At 39.2% G+C, this 23,774-nt stretch overlaps 1 protein-coding gene across 2 annotated transcripts; it reads right to left on the reverse strand.

The window, feature by feature from the left end:
• Nucleotides 1–9,358: 9,358 nt before the first annotated feature.
• AGA (aspartylglucosaminidase) lies at nucleotides 9,359–23,409 on the reverse strand. 2 transcript variants are annotated; one of them, XM_053976340.1, is made up of 9 exons: nucleotides 23,255–23,409; nucleotides 21,227–21,380; nucleotides 19,948–20,060; nucleotides 17,242–17,354; nucleotides 16,369–16,459; nucleotides 14,325–14,400; nucleotides 13,496–13,603; nucleotides 11,288–11,421; nucleotides 9,359–10,464 (listed from the first exon to the last, which is right to left on the reverse strand). In XM_053976340.1, the coding sequence occupies exons 1-9, from the start codon at nucleotides 23,397–23,399 to the stop codon at nucleotides 10,364–10,366; spliced, it is 1,035 nt and encodes a 344-aa protein (XP_053832315.1). In that variant the 5' UTR covers nucleotides 23,400–23,409; the 3' UTR covers nucleotides 9,359–10,363. The 2 variants fall into 2 exon arrangements, with proteins under 2 accessions (XP_053832315.1, XP_053832314.1); XM_053976339.1 differs by having other exon boundaries at nucleotides 16,345–16,459.
• Between the last annotated feature and the right edge of the window lie 365 nt (nucleotides 23,410–23,774).

Consider the following 23,774-nt stretch of genomic DNA (forward strand, 5'->3'; position numbering starts at 1 on the left):
CATATTTGGTTTGAGAATAAAATATACTCATTCTGGGAGGAAAGACACCAAGCTTGTAATTCTGAGGTGTGAGATATGAATGCTGTTAGTTGTTCACTATTAAGTCATAACATTATTGGGAACAGACACTTGTTAAAATGAAAATGTTGTAAGTGGGAAGTTAAAAGAACCACACTGACAGCAAATTCCTGTATTCAGAAGTTTTGCCAGAAAGTTGCCTTAATGCCTTATTATTGAACCATTCAGGAATTTGGTCTGTTTACTGAGCTCTGCAGGAATTCAAGGAATGCTTACCAGATGCTTACCACATACTGGTAAGGAATGGGAGGAAAGGGTTAAAGCCAGAAGATGTGGTGAGGAGGAGGGAATAGTTTTGCTCAAGGTGACCTTGCAGCTGGGATTGCTAAAAATGTCAGTGTGGGGAAAACTATGTTCATTATTATGTCTAGTGTGGTTTATCCTCTCCCTGTTTTAAGTGGAATTCCTGTGAACGTAACACACTCCCACAGAGATGCATAAAGCCTTCTGTAGTATTAAGGCAGGCAGAGACCCTCCCGGTGCCCACTAGGGTGAGCTAAGCCCAAGGAGCCTGTGCCCCATGTGTCTCTGCAGCCCTGTGTTGTGAACAATGTTCACAGTTAAATAAATCTACTCTGCATTTTAGATGTGGCTTGGCGGTTGCCTTTGTTACCGGTATGTGTTGATTCACACATTACCTAACCAGCACTGACAAGAACAGATAGGGGTCACGCTGTGTACCCTTACGGAATCACATGCTGTCTTCCTCATCATCTCATGTTTCTTACTGAGGCTGTTCCACCTAGTATAAATGAATTGCTACTTATTAAAGGAAAATGAGGAGAAAAAGATTCTTTGGCCTCAGCATTCTAGGATAATTAGGCAGGTTATTATTTGAACATGGATTTTCATGTTCCACACATAATAGCATGGTCATTAGGAAAAAATGCAACAAGCCACAGATGTACAAACTCCCGGCCTGCTGAACAGCACTCAGTGTGGTGCATCAGCAGGTCCATCCAACAAGGCCCTGGGGTTGAGCTTGAGGGCCTGTTATCTTAGTAGCAGTGGGAGCTACCAGTTTTATGCAATCTCACTAACAAAATCACATACAGATCTGGGATACTTACAAAGACAGAAAGCAGCAGCCGCTACGAAGTACTAAGGTCTTCACAGAGCTTAAAATGCTGGACTCCGGTGTCTAGGTCTCTTTTGGAATTTCCCAAGAAGAGGGAACTTTTCCCTTTTTGGAGCACTCTCAATGAATACTGAGACTAAAGGCTTCAGTAATACTGTATTATCCAGGGATTTTGGTATTTGCTGTGAGAAATAGTTCATATGTGTGAGAAATACTTTAGAGGCACTTACATGAGATAGTCTATTGGATGACCACATTATCTGAACTTCTAGTATGCATTTGAATTTTTTCCCAAATGCCAAACCTGGAAAAATTGTAGGTACAAAGCAGAACATAATGGATAAGTTCAACACTGGCATATTATGAATAGCTGCCTGACCAAAGTGCAAAAATTATAATTAAAAAAAATGACAGTTGGAATATTTATCTAGCATTAGCACTTGTATTTCTCATAGTGAGGCACAACATTATTGTTATAAAAGTACAACTTTATGCACGATCAAACTTCTATTCCCAAGTCTGAAAGAGTCTTGATTTTTCAAATTAAGTTACAGGGTTATGGCTCTATTCTTGAGTGTGCCTGCAGATGTTATCATAGCTCCACTGAGCATACTGGTGATTGTCTCTTCCCTAAAACTCTTTGTGATTCAGTAACCAGACATCCCCATGACAGAACTCCCCAAGAATCCAATCTCACAGTCTGTCCAAACACAGCCGTGTTAACACAAAGCACATCTCACAGTGACTTTCAATTAAATAGCCAGTCAAGGAGACTGAATTCATAGTGCTCACATTTTCATAAAGCATTGTAGTAGCAGCAGCTGTTCTGAAGTTGTAAAGCCTCCTCAGTCAGCAGAAATTCAAATTCATATTTTAACAAAGAGAAGGTGATCCGAAAGTTATATGGGACTCTGTACTTTCCCATCCTGAAAATGGGAAACCTATGGTAGATAATTAAGTATTTACATGACAGAAGAGAGAATAAGGAAAACATGACAACAGCCTGTTGATTAAAAAAAAAAAAAAAAAAAAAAAAAAAAAAAAAAAAAAAAAAAGAATAAAAGAATAGTAGATGCCCATCCAGATTTTTTGTATCTTTTCCTAAATTGTATTGGGGGAAAAAGAGTGGATGGGCCTCTAGCATGAGGGTTGAATCATGAAACCTGCAGAGAGACAGGCACCTTACTTCAATCTGCAGGAAAATTCAAGAGTCTTCCTTTGCCAAACTAAGAATGTGCTGTCACCAGCTGGATAGTTGCCTGTGCCTTACTGCGTATTCCTGCATTCTACCTTTTGTTAGTATTAGCAACTGAGTGGCCCTAAAGTAAAACAGAACAGCTTGCTTACATTCTGAAAAAGAAAAAATTACTTTTTTTTAGCCAGACAGCAAGCTGATCCATTTTGTGGAGCTGCACAGTTAGCAGAACCAACTGCATAACAAAAGAGAGAACACATACTCCCACATGTGGGTAGTATCCTACTCCTTTTGAGCAGCAAAATCTTTCTTCAGCTGAAACTACCCTTGAGAGATGGACAAATAAAACCTTGTCTTCAGCCCTTCATTATTAATTGTTAATTGTTATTAACACTTAATTCTTCCTTGTCCAATACAGCTGCTTTTGGTGGATTTTATTAGCACTGTTGTAACTATGATTCCTGGAGCTCAAAACAGGAATGATGATGGTATAATATACATACTTGATGCATGCTCCCCCAGCAAGCCCTGCAGCCTTTCCTTGCAGCTCCTAGATGGGAATTTAAGAGTTGATGGAATGGGGTGCAGGCAACTGCTATTCTCAGTGCAAAGTGCAGAGGGAGGTCAGAGAGGCTAAACTGTGGATCTGGAATGAAGCATCCACCAGTCTGCCAGTCCTGGTATATGAACAGTAACCTCCAGTGAAGAGACACAGTAAGCAAGGAGAAGTAGCACTGGAAAAATCAATTAAAGGCTGGTAACATTCTTAAGCTCAAGCAGCAAAGTGATGTTATCCCTAAAGACCCATTTTTGGGGCTAGCACTTTCACTAAGCACTAACAAGATCTGTCATAACCCTAGCTGAGAAGTGAGATCACAGGACTTTTCATGTTGGCAGATTTGTAAGAATGGATACAGACGGAATGTCAAAAGCTACAGTTCATTAACACTGTAGCTACTCCAGTGTAATTTATTTTATACCCTATAACATACAAATTAGTCTTCAGTAACAACTAGATTAACAAAACACACTAGACTGAATATTAATTAAACTTGTTTATAATATCTTTTACATCCACCCTTTTAAACTATAATATTTTGCTACATCTGTTACTATAAATCCTTCAGAAAAACCCCCACATATCTAAAGAAATGATTACACAAGGAAAGTAGGAAATTGTCAGTTCTACATTGCTACCCAATGCTCAGGAAAAATGCTGCAGATAAAAATACTAATTTATGGGAAGTTTCAGTTCCTTTGTACTTCTCTATGTATCAGCCTGCCAACCCAACCACAAATCTCACAGATGATCCATGATAATTTGTCCTGGAATTTTTCTTGTAACAATGTCTATCCAGGAGCAGCATTAAGCTAGCAGCATAACGGTTTTTGTTTTCAAAAAGCCTGTCACAATGTATTTAATAAATAACCACATATGCCATCAAGCATCTACTTATGAACAATAAGCATTCATGATCTTGCTAAGTATAATTCTAAACCTGTACTGCTGCAATACTGTAATCTACTGCTTCAGGAATTATGCCACCTTTAAAAGGTCATATCATATAGAACTGAATTCTCCCTGCCAAATACTGCATGACAAAATTATACTACAACACAGTCTACATCATGCATGAAATACACTTCAAAAAGCAAACTGAGCAACAGTTGAACCTGGATGGGTATAGGCAGAATGTGTCAAGAAAGCTGTTATGACAGGTCTGCTGGCAGCAAAGAAAGCAAAATTAATAAAGAGAAAACATTTATAAACTGACAAAATAGAGATCTGAAGAAAATATAAAGTACCAATAATGTCAGAACTGGAAAAACACCACTGGGATTCTTCTGATTATAGGAGAAAAAGCCTTTCTCCTATTTGGGAGGGTCAGGTCTATAACAATCTTTCTATACCTGTATTGAAAAAATAACAAGTTTGGGTCTTCCCATCTGTACATAAGAATATTCAAAAAAACAATGCCACAGGATTTCTCGCTTAATCAAATTTCTTGTTTCACCAGATCTTTAAATGAGAAATCTTTAGAAATATAAAACATAACCCAACTTTCCAACTACATTCAAGTGGCAAAGTCCACTGCTTTCTATGTAATTACACACCAGAAATCAAAATCATAACATAGCAACAAACAGAATTAGGGCTAAAATGTATTTGAGAGTCCAGCTGGCAAGTATGCAAAGGGTGAAAATATGAAACTTCTTGTTCATCTAACACATGACAGTTTTTTTTTTTTTTCTATGCAGCACACCAAAATCACAATTTCTAACCAATAAATCCCCCTGACATTTAGAATACAATTGCTTTTATAAAGCTCTACCTGGAAAAAGTATAATCAAAACTTCTTGTAAAGATTTTTCTCTATCATATTAGGAAAAAGGGGGAAAAAAAAAGTCACCAGTAGCAGGGATTCCCTGAACTGGCACCCTTTGAAGTTGCTATTGCTTTTATTTCACAGACCACCACCTGTCACTGTAAAGGTATGAGCTAATCACACCAAGACAGCACTGTAGCAGCAGCTGTATTTACTTACATTGATTCCAACTGCCAGGGGAAAAAAAGAAAATGAAAACATAGCTAAGGTTGTTAAATGCACAAACGTAAATGTTTGCTTCCGACTCAGCAGCTTAAACAGTAACAATATTAGTCACAAAATCCTGAGATTCATTCATTTCTGCTCCATGAACATTTCAGTTTTTGCTGTAAATTTAATGGAATTTATATGGAGGAATGAACACACCCTCCAGTGAAAACATTTATACTTCAGTGCTTAATATATAACATACCTGCTGTATATTAGAGCTGGAGCAAATTTAACAGTATTACTGATATTTCTTCATGCACAGACTATAGATAATAGCACAGAAATCCTGCACACATTCAGCATTCAGTGTTTCAAAACAAGAATGAACAGCACTGTTAATGAGTTACAACAGTCACGTGATAAACTGAACATTAGCAACAAATGGTAATAGATTCAATTCAGTTTATATAGCATTGTACATTCCATCTAAAAATCAATCTTGAAATCTCTAAAACTCTGAATTATTCCTAACTGAGGCAGGTCCAAATGAAAGAACGTGTTTCAGTGGTAACCTACAAATGGTGAAGTGACAGGGAAGCTTTATTCAGTAAGTGCATACAAAACATTGCCAGGGTACACAGAGATTGCTTTATTAAGGAACAATTTGATGCCATGCAGAAACAGAGCATTTCACTTTTAGTCAAACCGTTGAGCAAAGATTCTTTTTCTGTCCTTAGAAAAAAAATGGCTAAAAATAAGATAATGTACTTAAGAAAGCCACACAGCTCTACAGACAGATGCATTCAATTGAACCACTAAATCACAAACCCTCATATTCTGTGTTGTAAAAGCTAGATAGTAAAAACTGAAATCGAAAACAGTAAAATACTTTTTTGCAACCCCAAAAGAGATTGTCATAATTTTTGCTTACTTTTGACAGAAGTCTGTACTTGATATCTTTCCTAAAAGAATTGGTGTGTCTGCTAAGCATAACAGAACATCATTATCTGTTGTATTGTGTTTGTTTGTACCGATGTTGGTACCTGTGTTTGATGGATGGTTTATCCCTGTACTCCCTCTTTACCCCTATGGTCCAACCCATGTCACTCCTCACTAAGCCTGCCCCTTGACGCAGCATAACTGCTGAGTCATTCCTGTGTCCCCTCCCTGGTGCCTTGTCCATCACCCGGCATCCCATCCCAACAGTCTGGAAGCTTCCATCGAGGATGTTGAGTGATTGGATGAGGACCAGGGACCCCTTGTGGCGTTGTGTTCTTCTCCTTGGTCCCAAGTGGCTCGGGGAGCCCGGCTAGGCTCTGCATATCGTCCGGGAGTCCAGGGCTGCTGCTGCTTTGGAGGCTCTAGCGCTGAGCCTTCGCGTGGGCTGCCACGTTGTGTAACCGGTGCTGGGAGGAGGTGAAGAGGCGAAGGAAAGCACACCCAGCCTTGCGGTTGGCTGAAGAAGGTTTATTGGTTCATGGTTGCCGTGGTGGAGAGCAGCAACCGCTCTGAGCGTCCGCGCGGACAAGATGGCAAGGAAACAAAGGGCGCATGGGGTTTTATAGGGGGCGGGCAGATAAGGGCAGAAGCCCCCTCGCCCAACCAATGGGAACACGACAGGGGTGTGTACAGGATTCCAGGACGAACAGGGATACAGGGATGGGGTAACAGACACAGAACTCTCAGGAATGGACAGGGGGGTGGCCACAAGACTGGCATGGGAAGGCTGCAATGGTAAGTGACCCGGAGCGAACCATCACGGGGGATATGGGGGCACATAGAACCGGCTAACAAACATTTATCAGAACCCCTAACTAAACCAACCGGAATGCAACAGACCCCTCCCCTGACCTTCCCTAATATGTTAATACCCCCATCGGTCATCCCAAGAACCACTCCCCAAGCTTATCCCATTGGTTGTTAAGCCTTCCCCTCCCCTTTCCACTCCCCCGTTTATAAACTGCTGTCAAGTCCCCCTCGGGGCTCTTGCTGGTCAGTGTTACTGGAAGTAATTTGGGCTCGTAAGAGTTCCAAATAAACCTCTGGATTTTTACCCCCAACAAGAGTCAGCCTCTTTCTTTCTGTGGGTCTGTTGTCTGTCACTCCTCCGGAAGCATTCCTGGAAAAAACCTGAGGGATCCCAAAGGAGTGCCTTCCGCCACTGTCGTGCCTATCTAGCCGGGTCACTCAGGTGGACACTGAGTGGACATGACAACAATTATCAACCTTTAAAGAAATATTTTAAGACAAAATATCAAGCACATTATTTTTCTAATTCTGAATTTTGTCCACAATATCAGAATGGTACATTCTTAATATTATGATTTAATATATTTTCAAGTTAATGATTTATCAAAATAATTTACACAAACTAACTCATTTATAACTAATGCATCACCACAAAGCAATTCACATTATCAAGTCACATGTATTAGTGCCTATGTCTCATGGACACAAGTAATTTTCATAGAATAACAGACTCTGTGAGGTTGGAAAAGATTTCCAGGATCACCAAGTCCAACCTTTCACCAAACATCACCATACCAACAAAACCATATCACAAAGTGCCGTGTCCAGTCTTTTATGGAACACTTCCAGAGACAGTGACTTCACCATCTCCCTGGGCAGCCCATTCCTATGCTTGACTACCCTTCCATTGAAGAAATTCCTCCTGATATCCAGCCTGAACTTTCCTTGGCACAGCTTGAGGCCATTTCCCCTTGTCCTGTCACGGTAGTCTGTGTAAAAAGACTGTCTCCCACCGTTATACACCCTCCTTTCAGGCAGGTGTAAAGAGCAATAAGATCTGAGCCTCCTTTTCTCCAGGCTGAACAACTGCACTCCCTCACCTACTCCTAGGATTTACCCTCTAGAGCCTTCAATAGCTCCAATGCCCTTCTCTGGACTCACTCCAGCCCCTCAATGTCCCTTGTGTTGTGAGGAGCCCAGAACTGGACACAGGACTCAAAAGTGTGGTTTCACCAGTGCCGAGCACAGAGGGACAATCCCTGCCTTGGTCTCACTGACTACACTATTGCTGATACAGGCCAGGATGCCATTGCTGTCTTGGCCACCTGGACACAGCTGCTGGACACGTTCAGCTGCTGTCAGCCAGCAGAGATAAGCTGACTATGTAGGAAGTTAGCACTGTAACAGTGACTTTAAGATACTCTGCTATAGGGCACTCCTAAGGTTTACTGGCAAAGACTAGCTAGTACAGAGTGACAGAAGCACTCTAAAAAGCAAGCTATGGATGTTCCCAAACCTCTTTCAGAAATGAATCCTGGAGGATTCAGCTGCAACAATTTGAGACATTACTGCTCAGCTCCCAGTACAGAACCTTCTACATTCATAATCCATAATGCAGTCTTCGAAGTAGCAATCACTAGGATTTTATTAATCTATTTGCACTTGCCTGCCTGAGTTATCTGAAGATAGAGCAGCCATGGAAGTAGGATTGTAGGTAGCACAGGTAAAAAACTTATCTAAATCCATTACAGATGTATTCACTAGCAGCGTCTCTGACAAAAGCTTTCCGTGGCCTGCAGTGAATACTGCTTCAACAGGCTCTGAGGATCCAGTGACAGAAGTGAGTAAATCACTTTGTTGATGAAGTTCAATAGTAGGCCATTAAAGATAGCCATTCTAGTTTGAATGGTTTATTTCCAGCTTTTAAAGACACCAACTTGAAACAGAAAGCAACAATTAATCTAAGGCACAGTATGTTGTGGGTTGGTTTTATTTAGTCAGGTGTTTTATTAATGTTAGTTAGGTTTGTTCCTTGTACTCCCCCATTTTTCCCCTCACAGTGGTTTGCTCCAAGTTGTTCACCCCAAGAGTTCCCACCACTCAGATCTACAGTTACCTGTCAATCTCCTCACCTCTCCCAGTTTTCTCCTTGTTTGGTCCCATCAGTCAGGGTTTGTTCACTCCCTGTTGGTTGTCAATCCTGTAACAACCCCCAGCTTCTTCAAGAAAGTTCTGTATCAATCACCCCACCTTAGCCTTTCTATTTGTCCCCGGACTTTGTGCCCACCTCTGTTATGTTACCACTGGTTGTTATACCATCTCTCGTTTGTCCCCATTGGGCGAAACAGGTTTCCACCCCTGTCTGCCCACTCCCTATTTAATCTGCTGCCATCTTCTGTTTCACTGGCATTTGTCACTGCACCCACCCCGAGAGCACCTTTATTCCTGCCCCGCCTGGGGGAATAAAGACTCTTTGGGCTCACAAACAAGTGTCCTTCTCTTGTCTCTTCATCTCCTCTCAGCGTATGAAGCTACCAAATCTGCGTTACCCACGCCACAGCACTCAGCGCTACCAGGCTGGCAGATGCCATTACCCTGGAGTGCCCACCACACACATGGCGGCCACCCGGCCTCACACAGGCAGTGCTAGCCAGCGCTTCTCGACTGCTTGAGGTCATGGCAGAGGTAGCCGCCACAACAGTACACAAGCATCTAAACAACTTTACTAATACATTAATGTGTGCTTTTATTACCCAATGATTTTATTACCCAATGATTTTATTTTATTTAAATAGACAGAGAATAATTAAAGTGACAAGACACACTCTTTTTACTCACTTCCCCTTCTGCCATTTCCTAGCTCAAGTTTAGCAAAGATTCCATCAGATCAGCAAGCCAATAATTTAAGAGAATGATCAAACAGATCTTCAAATACCCGTGGAATAATCCTCATGATGCTAAAGTTCCATTACAAATGAATCCTGGTGTCTCTAGACACAGAAAGTGACAAAACCCAAAGCTGTAGATAACTGTCACACTCTAGGCATTCAACTGCTCCTCTGCAGAGGTTAATGTGCTGTAGGGCAGGGTGAGTGCACAGCCTTTTACTGACAAGGAAATCACCGTGGTTATGGTTCATAACTTAACTTTCACTATAAAAAACAGGCGTCAGGATGATTTCCAATTGTCTTCACATCCAGTCAGTCAACCAAAATTTTTTGAAGGTTTGTACTACCAGGGATGCTTGCATGTAATTTCTATTCAAATGTATTCCCAGCTGTTGTAGAACAAGTTAGAATGGTCCATAAGGACTTCTTATCTCTTCATTAAACCTTTGAAATAGTCTCCACTACTCCTCATGCCCCTTTCCTTGCATGCCAGCATTTTCATGCAATTTTCAAGAAAAAAGAAAACCTGGACTAAATCTTAGACAATTAAACATTTTCAACATAAGTTTTATGGAACTATGACTCTACAATTATATGTAGAGTCAAAGTTCCACTTCCAGCCTCTTATTCCAGATGTATGACAAATATATTTTTAAATGGCAAGCCAAAGGGCCTGTTCAATGGTTACTATTCATCACTTGTAGCTACTCACTTCTTAGGAAAACAAGCAGACCATAACAGCCATTAAATGCTAGAAACAACCATTTTTAAGAAGTAATAACTGGGGGAACTTAGCACCGTCCTCTTCTAAGTTGAGCTGCTAATAGGACAAAAGAAATTAAATGCAGTCTACTACTTGCTCAGTTGGTCGACTTAGCAAAGGGCTTGAAACCATGAAGTGAAACTTAGTGAATCCTGGAATTTTATTACATGCAGCACCTAGGAAAAAAAGAAAAAAATATTCTAATTTACTACATTTGGGATTAATCTCTCTGTCATTGTATTTTATCATCTAAAGATCCAGTTACTAATTCTACTACAGTGGTATGATTATTCTTTTACAAGCTGTTTAACCCAAGACATCTTGAAAGTATTTAATTTTTAAGTTAAAATACAATACAACTGGCTGTTGTAGTGCAATTAATGCCCTTATAGTACAATTCAAAACAGTAACACAAGTCAAGAAAATCACTCTCTCTTTCAATCCTGATTAATTTAATAAGTTCCTTCAATACTAATCTCAAACACAGAACTATAGGAAGTAAGAGATCAAAGAATAAGCAAAGCAGTCTAACTAAATAATCCACATTGATTAGTAAATTGTACTTCCTACTGATCACTAATTAGTTCACTAATGAGATGCCTGGCAAAATGACTATTCTTAGATCACTTTGAAGCTATGCTTAACATTCATATTCTCCCTTATGCCATGTCTAGGGAAGGCAAAACAGTCTTTTTTTTAAACCTTCAAATTAATCATATACAGTCCAGGAAACAAATGAAGGTTGTAAATATTTTTGGGTTTTGCTAAGACTTCCATAAATTTTGTCAAAGTCTAAGACATCAAAATGCAAAATTAAATTATCTCCAGTCTGCACTAGGACGCAGCTGCCCTGCTACCCAGCATTCCATACTGTGAATGGCCACTACTGCTGCAGTCTCCAAAGAATAATTAAAGACGTCTTTAAAATTTATGTTCAGTTTTGTACATCTGTGACCTAGTTAGGGTCAAGGACCTTTGTTTGCAAAACAAAATACATACCATAACTTCCAGTTGTATTGGCACAAATGATAGCACCAAAGAACTTAGGAGCATACTTCTGGATTCTGGAAATAACTTTTTGACAGGCTACTGTTGGGTCTGTTCCCATCCTCATATATTCCACAGCTTGATAACTAAAAAAAAAAAAAAACAAACCCCATACCCAGAAAATCAGTCATATTTAGGTTATATAACTTAAAATACCACAGAAGAGACCCTGGTTTCTTTGAATAATGGAAACACTTGATAATTTTTTAGAACAACTTCATATTGGCAATTATTACTCAAATTGTACACAAAAAGCAATTAAAAACAAGACTAAAAGTGACTACAAGATGACGTCTATACCATGGATCATTCTATGGCAGGCCAAACCAAGACAGAACTCTGATAATTTGCAGTAGAAGAGGCTAAGCAAAAGATAGTTTAGAACTGCAAGGAACAGTGGCTTAGAAGACTTAATGGCTTTTACTTTTCATCATATGATTGGGTTTAACATTAGAAGTAATTGCTGCTCTTCAGAAGGGCTAATGTCAAGATAATTTTTTGAGGAAAACTCAATATTACATTACTGATAAATTTTTGAGTTCAGTAAGCATTAAAAAAGTCTTCCAGAAAAAAAATTAAGTTTCTGAAAACATCAAAATTGACAGATTTGCTTTGCTTTATGAATATGAAGGTACCATGTTTTGATCAAGACTTTGAGCCACTTTCAAACTTTTTGCAAAGTGATTTAAAAAAACCCCTTATTCTAAGAGTAATCAAAATTAATTTCCTTTATATTTAAAGAAATTGCTTGAGATGAACCAGTTGCATTTCCAAAATGTCCTGAGGTAAAAAATTACTTATGTTGCCATTTTCTCTCAGAACCTGAAGATTAAATGATAACTCATGACATAAATTACAAGTAAACAACATTTTATCGCTTAGATGAAAGATGCATATACCAAGACAAACTCGTTACACTAACACATCTACAGATTGCATTAATTACAGATGTTATCAAAGTACCACAGAAAAGAAGAACTCTTGCATTTCGAGACTCCCTATTATCTTCATTTATTCTAACAATCAAATAGGTACAAGCTATCTAAAGATAACTATCTGAATATACAGCTGTATTTCACTCTTGACTAATCAAAAACTCAACAAGAAGTTACCACCTCAACAAAGGCATACGGAAAATATTAACAATTTTGCCCTTTATTTGACACTTCCTTCGCTTCCGGGAGGTTAATTCTTGTCTTTGTTTTCATGTGGGAATATATAAATATCATGGAATTAGTAAAAATCTTTATCTATAAGGAACCAGTAATTAACCACCTAGTCTGGTGATTAACCCACTGGTGCCAACATTAAATGTTTTAGGCATTACAGACAAACACTTCAGACTGCTTAAGTGCAATCTAAGCTTTTACTGACTAACCTTATGGTGGAGATCAACTCACTACTCATCTTGGTATCTTGTATGACAAGACAGATAATTCATGAAGTTGTCAACTGCCTTGTATTTGAAAGACCAACTCAGAACAGCTTGAAATTCACTGACAACATCTGTAAATATGCAACAGCTAGCAGGCTTTCTTGGCTGCCAGAATTTCAGAAAAGTTGCCTGAGCAATATGAAGGCCACTTTTGTATTATCCTTCAAGCATCAGTGCCCATTATGTTCAGCATGGACTTCCATAATTGATTCCAGCTGAGACCAACCCACGAGGATGCTCATGAAGAGAGCCATTTCTTACACAGTTTATGCAACCACTGTGACAACACTAGAACACCTCTTTCAGTTTCAAATTAGATGCAATTACAAAGGATTGCTGCAGTGATACCTCCTGAGTGAGCTGAGACCCACAACTCATCCTTTCTACAATTTATGATACTTTCCCACACAACAAAATGCTTTTGAGAAGAAAGCTAATCAGTTCTGCTAAAAAGCATACAGGTTGGACATATACTCATTACCTGCTGCCTGCTTGCTCACAGCTTGGCAGTATTAAAGGATCTGTCATCAAGATATTTAAGTCTCTTCTTTTAAGACAGATCATAAGGGTAACTTGGTTTCTGCTACTATTCTTTCCCCTTCCACTCCTTCCTTTACTCCCACTTCAGCAGCCACTAAGTCAGATCATATTTTTAATCAATTTCTTCATTTGCTGAGTCCACATTTTTCTCCAGAAATCTAGCAAAGTCTGTCCTAAGGACAAACCTGGGTAAGAAGCGCATCATGATGTCACCATCCCCAGTGGCTGCAGCTCCTCCGGCTGTACTATCTGCGTAGGATCCCGCTCCAGCTATCGGAGAATCTCCCACACGGCTGTAGTGAACAATGGAAAATAAAAACCAAACTTTGTCAGCCTTACTGCCTCCAGCTGACTTAGTATTAAACCCACAGGAGAGCAGAACAGGTAAAGAGGTCAATCCACTGCAGTCAAAAGTCTTGTCTTAAAACTATCTGTAAAAATGATCTGTGATAACCTGACTGACCTGAGGCTTAATCCACCACCAATGCATAACTGTCTGTTTTTATACTGACTATAGTTAAGCCAGTGAGCTTTAGCCTGTGGGCAACAGTAAGCAGCTAGGGACATTAATATGTTCAATAACTTGTTGCTAAATCCAGAAGTTGTCTGACTTGGTTGACAAATAATCCTAACAGTGTGGAAAAAGTATCTCAAAGACAAAACACAAGCCCGAGGCTCTGATTTTACGTACATTTCTTAGGAGACCATGCGCCTCTCCAAAATGCTTATTTGTCCCTGGTGCCTTGCCTTACAAGTTGTCTCACAACTGTGCCAGTTGTTTGTGTCTATATATGGTGAATTAAGCAAGTTGAAAAACAAGCATTCCCTCAAATGCAACATGTAGTTTTGCAACTGAATCAGTTTCTCAATATTAGGATTTATGGCAAGTGGACAAAAGAAAAAAACAAAGCCATTTTGTGATCTACAAGTTAACATTTTAAGCCCCAATGACAAGTTTAACATAGGAAACAAGGTGGGGAAAAAAAGCTTTTTTGTAAAATCAGAGATACTAACCCTGGAAGTTTGTGTATTGCACCATTAGTAGATGTCCCAGAAGCAACGGTTCCACTCTCACCAATTACAACCATACCTAAGATTTTTAACAGGGACAAAACATATTCAGGAACACTACTAGCATTATTTATTTAGTTGGGACTGCACTTATCAAACAGAACCACAATTCCCAGACTATTCAAATTACTGATATCCTGAAATACAAGAATTGTACTCTTTAGGAAAACAAGTTCTTTTTAAAAGATATTTGAAAATTTTTATGATCTATTACAAGAGCTCAAAAAAGAATGTGAAACAGTTGAGTGCCACACCGTTCAGAGCTATATATTACTGCTGCCCAAGCAGCCACTGCCTCCCGATACACACCTTTGTTAACCAGTAGAGAACAAATACCTGGTGTCACCACATCAAGCACCAATACCATCAGAGCAACGAAGCTTAGAAATTATAAATGGTACTTGAAGGCAATTAAAAAAAAGTCAGAAGCATGAGCTTAAATTTGGCAGAAGATGACATACTGCCTAACAAAGTAACTAGAATTACACGACGGACAACCAAATGTATGGACGAGCCTACCCCTTGCTAATTTTGTGCTGGTAAGAAAGCCACTGCCTCATACTAAAGAAGTTTAGACTGTCACTTGGAATCAGATTTGGGATCAGTTGCTTCTCCATAGAGCAAAAATTTACCTCCATAAAGCAGGAGGGGCATGAATTGCTGCTAGCATAAACTGAGAGCCGAGAAGCAGAATTTGATGAGCTGAATTCTTTTTCTCTGAACTCACTAAGCAGTATGTTCTTCTCACAGAAAAGCTTCCTAACCAGTAGGGGCTAAAGTCATAAAGGCACAGACCCAATGGCCTCTGCAAAAAGACTGGAAAGGCATCAGTTCCTACCAATGTCCTAAATGCATGCTGAATGAAGAGTCGTCTCAAAATGTGCTACTCACAGAATTATTTCATATGTAAAACAATGGGGTGGGAGAACTTGAAATACTAATACAAAATACCATAATTTACTACAAAACAGCTTAGGACTACTTAATGATAGATTAATTCTTGAATTGTATTTAGCAGATTCCTCTCACCTGATACTCCATAATTTCTAACTTTTCCAGCACTTACTGAATTATCCCAGTAAGTAAGCCAGCTATCAACTTAAGAATTTGGTAAGTCACCTCACTTCTGTAGGCAATTAATTGATTAGGATGAACTAGAAACAAAGAAGAAAGATTAACACTCGAAACAACTTGTTAATTCTTGATATTGTAAAGACCATCAGACAAAAAGTTATTGCTAAACTGAGAAAAATTCAAACTAAACCAAAAAGTGCAAGTTTCAAGACTACAAAGTATAGATATGAAAGACATGAACCTGTAACTGCTCTAGTGCTTTGTCTGATCTGCTCATTAATGAACTTATAGTCTTAGCAATTAACAATCCTCAATCAGTAAACTCTTAGAAGTTTTTGGGACTACTACTGCTAACTTGTTTTAATGTTAGTTTCTGTAGAAATTTACTTATTTAGAAAAAAGCCAGAATAGAAGAAAAATGAAAGCAAACTTTATTTTATAAGCTTAAAGAGCATGAAAAAGACTGCCTTTAGTTGGCAACAGCACTAATGGTATACTCATTTCTTCTACTACTGCAAGGCCTTTTAAGTTGGTCTGACAGGGCACTATAATCAAGACAAACATAATTATTTTTAACTTGTCAGTTTCCTAAGCATCCACAGCTGCCCAAGCAATTATGCCAAGGTATCTGTGGGAAAAGCAGCAGGGCAATGAACAAGAGTTAATGGCAAAAAAAGAAGCGTCTGTGCAGCCAGTGAACTTGAAAAAAACCAAAAACAAATCCTACTTTTATGCACTCCATCCTAGCACATAAGTAACCAAATCTTGAAACACTATAAACAGGAAATAATTCCTATATGAAATACTCTTCTTTAAATAAATATGATTTAATCCTTAGAGGAATGAGAAAAAAAAAAATATCAGCATCAGAGTTACCAAAAGTTGTTACCAATAGTATCATGGTTATGAATACTTCTTTGTGAGCTGGTGTGTTCTTCTTTGTAAGTTACTTCTTCACGCCGTTTATATGGTCCACAGGATTTTGAAGAGTCTGGCACCACATTCTGTAATCAGTTTGTGATTTGCATGAATAATATAACATATTCAAGACACATAAATTAAAAAATATGCCAATCAATACCTATAATCTACAATAAAGGCATTAGATGCCCAGTACTTAAACCACAGAGATGTACTGAGATCCCACAAATTGTTTTGCTTAATGAATGAAGACTGATTTCTGGTATTATACAGTAAAAAGGTTTTCCTGGAAAAGTTACATTGTTCACATTAAAGACTCTCTTTTGCTCAACTGACTGTTCAAAAAAGACCCCAAACCAGTGTACAAACACATAGAAATCTGTAAGACCCAAAGCAAAAAAAAAAGCCCCATTCAAACAACAAGCCAAGCTCACCACAACAAGCAAGTTTAACAGACATCTACACTAACCTGATGTACTCATAGGTCTGCATAAAGCCTCTCAACTAACTATTTAAAGACCTTAATTACTACTCTAAGATTTTCTTTCAGAAATTTATACATGCATCAAAAAATACATGCACTGCTTTGTTTATTTTGATAAGTCCTGTCCCTGTTAAGAACTAAAGAATAACTCCCACACCAAAACACTACTGCAGCAAGATCAAAAGAAGCAGGATCTAAGAAATAATAACTAGACATATACACTCCCAAGTCTAGCGAGTGCTTAGTAATACCAAGTTTTTTCTGTCTAATAAGCAAAACTTCTTTTTCTTCACAAGTAAAGTGTAACTTCAATATAAGCTGAAAGGAAGAGGCACGGCTGACTTTCTAAATCCCCCCTTCACTGCCATCAATGCACTGTACCTTCCAGTAGTTTGGCTGACAGCTTTGATTAAGCCACTCTGAATACAGCGAAAGGGATTTCTGGGTAGTTAAATCTTCATAAGGAAACCCCATTCTTACAGCAAACAGGGAGGCTTGAAAAGCAAGAATAATAAAGAAACATTGAATTATTCACAGTTTTCTGGGTTTTATGATAATGTATTAATGTTTTGTTTTTTTAGAAATCAAGAAATTCTACATCCTTTTTGGGGATGAGAAATACATCTTCAGGGAGCAGTATCAGCCATTAGAGTACTGTACAACTGCAGTAGCCAACTCTCACTTTCACAGGCAGTGACATAAAAGTTTTCCCATTGAAAGAGAAACAAATTCAACACTGTTAATCAACTGGACACAATTAAGAGTGTGAAGCAAGAATGGCCTAGGCTGTGTGGGTCACAGAAATAAATAAGTCCTACAAATATAAGTGTGTTTTCCTTAAAAAACAAGTTTTAATCAAATATAAATAACATAACAATATGTTTGCCCTTAAAACTGATACCGGAAGAAAGCAATCCACCAGCTTACATCACATTACACTTCGTCCTTGCAGCTTTAGAAGTGACTGCTTCCTTGTTTTGAAAATTAATAGAGTATATGGCAAGAGAGCAAAAGAAATACCAACACAAGCAATGAAAGAATGCGACACTTCTAAGAATGACTTATCATTAGGCAAAGGGAAAAGAAAAAAGATCACCTCTTCTGTCATCTTTTAGCTGTAGATACCTTTGATATTACCCAGTAACAGGTACTGTTGCTAGGTTCAGATGCTTGAATTTATATTATCAATCCTTGATAATAATATCACTATAGTACACAGCTGAACAAACTTATCCAGTCCAAAAATTAAGAGAAGCCTTCAATTATTTCTGGACTGCTTTTCTATGTTTTTCTTAAAAACTGACACAGGTATCAGCACTCAGAGGAAAAGAAAACGGACAGCTTGAATTAGATAAATATTTTCCCACTTATAGAACAAACAGGCAGAATTTGGTTGGTTTTTTTTTGTTTGTTTTTGTTTGTTTGTTTTTAAGATAAAATTGTGCTTGTGCATGTTTGTTAGGAATTCTTTCATATTTTTTGAAACATTGTTTCTATTCCAGGAAGCAGAGTTCCTAATTTTGCATCTTGAATAAAAAATGCCTGCAGAGATTAAATGCATTTATATGAAAAGATACTACTGTTCTAGCTATCTTTTCTGTAATATAAGTATTTCTATTTAGAAATACAAGCATTTCTATTTAGCTCTCTCACATGCCAGTTTGAAGGTTCATATGGATTTTCTTTTTATTCATCTTCATCTGGTGAAGACAATTAAGAGTTTCTCTTATCCAAGTTCCGATTTCCACAAAAAATACATTTCTTCAAAAGAAATAGTCTTTCTCAATTTCTCCACTGCTTTCATTAATTCATTAACATTAAATACCTTCTCAAATTTTTACTCAGATGAATGTTTAGCTTTCACATCTTTCTTTTGCCATTACTGCTAGATGCTTTCTTCTGACCAAGCTATCACTGACAGTAAGTATTCAACATAATAAACTTGTACACATGCCTCCACTAGGCAAATAGGTATGTTCTTAGGTTGGAAGATATATTTTAAATCAGCACTTTAATCCTTGTGTTTCTTCATTTTCCTTATCCTTTCTTTTATTCTCCTGATTAAAATTTAAAAATAATATGGTAACTAGCAATGAGGGGCCAATGAGTATTAGGAGTATTTTTCCCTCCACTATTCAACACCTGACCAATTTCTTTTTCTGCACTACATGTGAAATTTCTCTTAGAAAAGCCACTTATCATCATGGTCAATTGCCTTAAATTAAATAGGTTTTTCTGTTCAGACCTTGAGTCAAATTGTATCCTCACCTCCCAAAATTGTTCCACTTTACTCCATCAAAAAATTGCTTGTGCACTTACTTATTACTTCAAGAATATTTTATCTTTTCTTATCAATTTCAAAGCACTTGAATCAGCATTAATGCTCAGATGTCATTTTCCACACTAATCTGCATATTTCTTTCTGAGCAGCTACAGGCTCAGAGCAGGCTTCTTAAAAGCCAAGAAACCTGTTCACCACTCACACTCCTCTGGGGAATGAACAGCTCTTTTTGAAACTGGTACTATTCTACCAACATCAGCCTGTATTTAAAAAGCTCAACTAATCCTCCAATTTGCTATTGCTCTTTTGTTGTGCTTGGGAGCACAGTCTTTAATGAGCTTTTTTTACATTTAAGCTCTCACTAATACTTTTAAACTATGAAATACTCTAATCACACTCAATATATACCAAAATATTAGAATTTAACTCCAGTGTCTATAAATTCTGTCATTCCTTAGAATAAGTTACTTAATGGTTTAAATGCAACATTTACATCTAACCGTTTCTATAGTGTCTTTTAATAAATCATCTTTGGTAACTTGGGTATCAGTGATATTAGCCTTGAGATTACAAGTCAATATTTGCAGTTAAGCTGATGGAAAAAAAAACCATACAACTATTTTTTCTGTCTAAAAATAAACCTATTTCATGGACACAGAATGAAAGAATAAACACTTTTGAACTATTTGAGTAGATTGATTTGATTGTCAAGGAATTCTTCCACCTACATTACCATACATGGCAATTTTATTATGAACTGTTTTAAAATGAGGGTTTGACTTGGAAACAGTTAGAGGTATAATTACCTGACTCTCCCACTAGTAATGTATGCTTAGTGTATTCAATGACCTTTCGTGCTACACCAATTGCATTTTTCACACGCCTGAGATCCGCAACAGCCCCAACTTCCATAGTGTTGCTGGAAATAAGGAATATTTAAAACTTATTATAACTACAAGAATAATTGCACATTTTTTACTGGACAAAATCTGTTCTCATCTAAATCAAAAAGATTGCTCCTTTAACATAATGCTTTAACAGTTCTGTGCCACAGACAGATATCACTACATTTGTAGGGAAAGACTTCCTATATATATTGTTTCCTTTCACAGGCATGGAGTTGTTGCTCAAGAAATAGTACTTCCATTCACAGTAATATTTTCAGTAGAGTAACTATTTTGTTACATAAACTCATAACATGAGCCACACGTTTGCAATTACTTTTTAATCATGAAAGCTTTAAACAGCAAATAAATTATTGAAGACAATTGCTCCAGAAGTTAAATATTTATGGACTGAATGTAAAGGGAAAGCTAACAATGCTACAAACCATCTGTTTCAACTGCTATACCTAGAACTGGATTAATGCACTACAATTGAAGAGTCATTTCCTATTCTTCCAACAATCAGGTATGTTATTTTTCCTTGTTCCACAAGTTAGCTTGTCCCATAATCAGCCCCAAAGTACCAAGATCCTGTAACAACCCTTAAGTGTAATAAAAATGGCAGATGTGAGAAACAAGTTAATGGAAGTTGGCTTTCACTGGGTGTTGTATGAATTGATATTATTAATTATATTGGTGATTAAATATTATGATGTTGTCAATATTGATATAGTGATATGTGCTTTGGAGCGGCTGATGTTGTTGAAGTGGCCTAGTTGTCAGGTTAGTTTTCGTGAGGATGGTTTTGTGTGCTGTGGTGTGGGTTTGTGGGTTTACACTGGATGGACTGTTGCTGGCCAAACCTTTGAGACACAACCTTAAAAGGAGCGGAACTCATCCAGTGATGGCCCTGAGGACCACAGTGACGAAACTGTGTCGGCGCCCAGGAGAGTGACATGGGGCAAGACTATGTAAAATAAAAATAAATATGCAGCAAGCTGATGGAACATCAGGGGTATAAATCATGGAGCTGCCATTTTGTGGATGAGCCTCTGGCATTCAGCCACGCTCCCAATGCTATCCCTTTTGCCTTGTGAACTTTTTTATTGTTCTCAATTAAACTCATATAATGCATTCCCACTTGGGGTCTGAGTCACTTATAACAGAAGGGATCATTCTTTTCTCCATACAGTTTCCTTACCCATCCATAATCATTGCATCCAGAGTTGTTTCTCCACTTTCATCTGGGCTTCCTCCATATCCCACGCTTCCATCGCACTGATCGATCTCACACTGACTGCAGCCTCTCTCAACTGCATCCAGCTCTGAACCTCCCGACTCTAGTACTTTCCAAGCTGTAATCAACACAAATAATTAAAATGTCACCAGGGAAAAGAGTTTCCACTGCTCCTTAAAGATGGACATGATGCAGGTGCACTACATAAGTGGATAAAAACCAGTAAACTATAAATTACAGATTATGAAGTAAAAATATAAATAGAACCAGAAGAATTGGTTATATTTTCTAAATTCACTATTCACTTTTCTAAATATTCTTTTCCTTGTGTATCTAATTAGTGTTTCTGACTGAGAAACAGAGCTTTTCTTTTGACTGAGGTATTATTTATTAACAATTATCACAAGTTCTCTATATCAAATACCCTTCTCTGTCCAGAACCAATCATTACTTTATCACCACTTGTTAAAAGCCTTCTGGGAGAAGAAAGAGGGAAAAAAAAAAATCCTCCAACTCAAAAAATTAAAAAAAGGGCCAAAAAAAAAAGCTGCCCTCAAAAGCTTTGTATGAGAATATTAAGTGTCCAACTGCAGAATAAAAAGGTATAAACTTACATCAGTAACTATGTAAACACAAAAGCAAAGTGAAAATTACAGATAAGAACTTAAGTCTCCACATCCTCCTGTTCAACCCTAGGTGTTCCATTCATCAGAATCTAGATCATGGTGCAGCTTTGTAAGACATTGCAGACCTGTCAAACGACATGACTTGAATACACTGAGCCTGAAGGCATTGCACATAGGAGATTTCACAAGGATGGACCTCAGGCAAGATCTTCTAAGGTGCTCGAGCTTGCTGCCACTGACAATCACAGTCCTGCATACTCCTATTTGTGCTGGCACTGGCGCTCCATCACCTGACAGACCCAGCACAGGGGAAGCAGCATATGTCAAGAAGCCTAATCATCACAGATGCCTCACAACTACTACATGAAGGTGTCTGCACCAGGGAAAAAATAAGACTTAATACCATGCATCCAACTCCACATATGCTTGCCGCTATTACAAACTTCAGTATGAGAAGTATTGTCTGATTCCTATTACCTTTACTGCCGTGAGTAGCCTTAGCAGAGGTTTTCAGAAGCTGCAAAGCAAGGGCCTTGCAATTTTTATGAGTGTATTTCACTTCTGACCATTACAAGGGTTTACTGATAACTCATTTCACAGGCAAGCATTCTGTAGTAAGGGGTTATTTACAACTTGGCAGTAATAAAATAATCTGCAAGTCTTTTAAAATTACTATTCACAGCTAGTGTATGTAAGGAAAGCCTGCTCTGACTGTCAATAACACATCACAAAACAACAGAGTTTCAAAGAAATAATATAACTACCTAATTCTTTAGAGGAATCTCAAAACAAAGAAACAAACAAACCCAAACCGTTAAATAACACTGCACAAGAGTGCAAACCACACCATTAACAAAAGCATGTCTTTGATCTAGCTTTCCCGCAGTTCATAACTCCCTTCTTTAGTTTCTGTGGGTTTTGGTCGGGTTTTTTAGCGTTATTGCCCATCGTGGAAAGTGAAACCATTTGCTTGCAGGCTCCCAGCGGCAGAGAGGACGGGCAAGCTCCGGCGCGGGGCCCTTCCATAGGAAGGGTAAACCCTTTCTAAGCCGTCCCAGGCACCTCCCGCCGCCTCCCCGCCGGCAGCGGGGCTGCCTCTGAGCTGTGACGGGGCAGCGCGGCGAGCAGAGCCCGGGCCCTCCGCAGCCAGCGCCGCATGGCAGCCGGGTCACAGCCCGCTCCTTCTGGCCACCTTGAGCCCAGTGACGGCTCAGAGACTCGTTTTTCCTTAGCCAGCACCAACACCCAGGTCCGCCCAGCGGCCCCACAGCAGCAGGCTCTCCCGAATGGCACCGAGCGGCACGGCACGGCACGGCACGGCACGGCCGCACCCGCCCCGCTGCAGCCCAGGCCCCCGCCGGGACACCTGTCTCTGCGGCCGTCCTAAACGCCCAGGTGTTGATGACTAAAGGCAGAGCGGCAGCTGAGGCGGCGCTCGCCGGCGTCAGCGCAGCGAGCAAGAGAAGCGCGACCATCACTCCGTGCCGGCCCCCGCCGCGTCCCGCCGCCATCGCCGCCCGGCCCGGCCCCGCTCTGCCGCCTCCAAGCAGGCGGCGCAGGCGCGCATGGCCCGGCCGTGGCCGCGCTGGTCGCGGGCGGTGCGAACGTGGCTGGGCTCGGCGCTGACCGCCGCCCGGCGCTGACTAGAGGAACGGAATCACCTCCCTTAACCTGCTGGCCATGCTGCTTTCGATGCAGCTTTTTTATTGAGTCTGGATATGTGTTACAGCCAGCCTGCTTGTGCAGGGCCCCTACCTGCCGAGGAGATTGCCAGTGGTGCTGGAGTGCGGGAGCTGAGCTGTAGTGGTGTGGGAAGGCTGTGCTCTGGGAGCAATCTCCCCCTAAGCTCATGAGATCCACTTGCAGCATCTTCATGTGCTACCTAC

The sequence above is a fragment of the Vidua macroura genome, chromosome 4 (genome assembly GCF_024509145.1).
Source record: "Vidua macroura isolate BioBank_ID:100142 chromosome 4, ASM2450914v1, whole genome shotgun sequence".
Taxonomy (NCBI): domain Eukaryota; kingdom Metazoa; phylum Chordata; class Aves; order Passeriformes; family Viduidae; genus Vidua; species Vidua macroura.

Bases quoted from the DNA above. Each gene is read 5' to 3' on its own strand.
- AGA (XM_053976339.1), bottom strand. From the start codon at position 23,399: ATGGCGGCGGGACGCGGCGGGGGCCGGCACGGAGTGATGGTCGCGCTT. The intron at 13,604-14,324 runs GTTAGTATCTCT...TGTTCACTACAG, and splicing joins GCAATACACAAACTTCCAGG to CCGTGTGGGAGATTCTCCGA. The intron at 11,422-13,495 runs GTTTGTCCTTAG...TTTTTTTTTTAG, and splicing joins ATGATGCGCTTCTTACCCAG to TTATCAAGCTGTGGAATATA.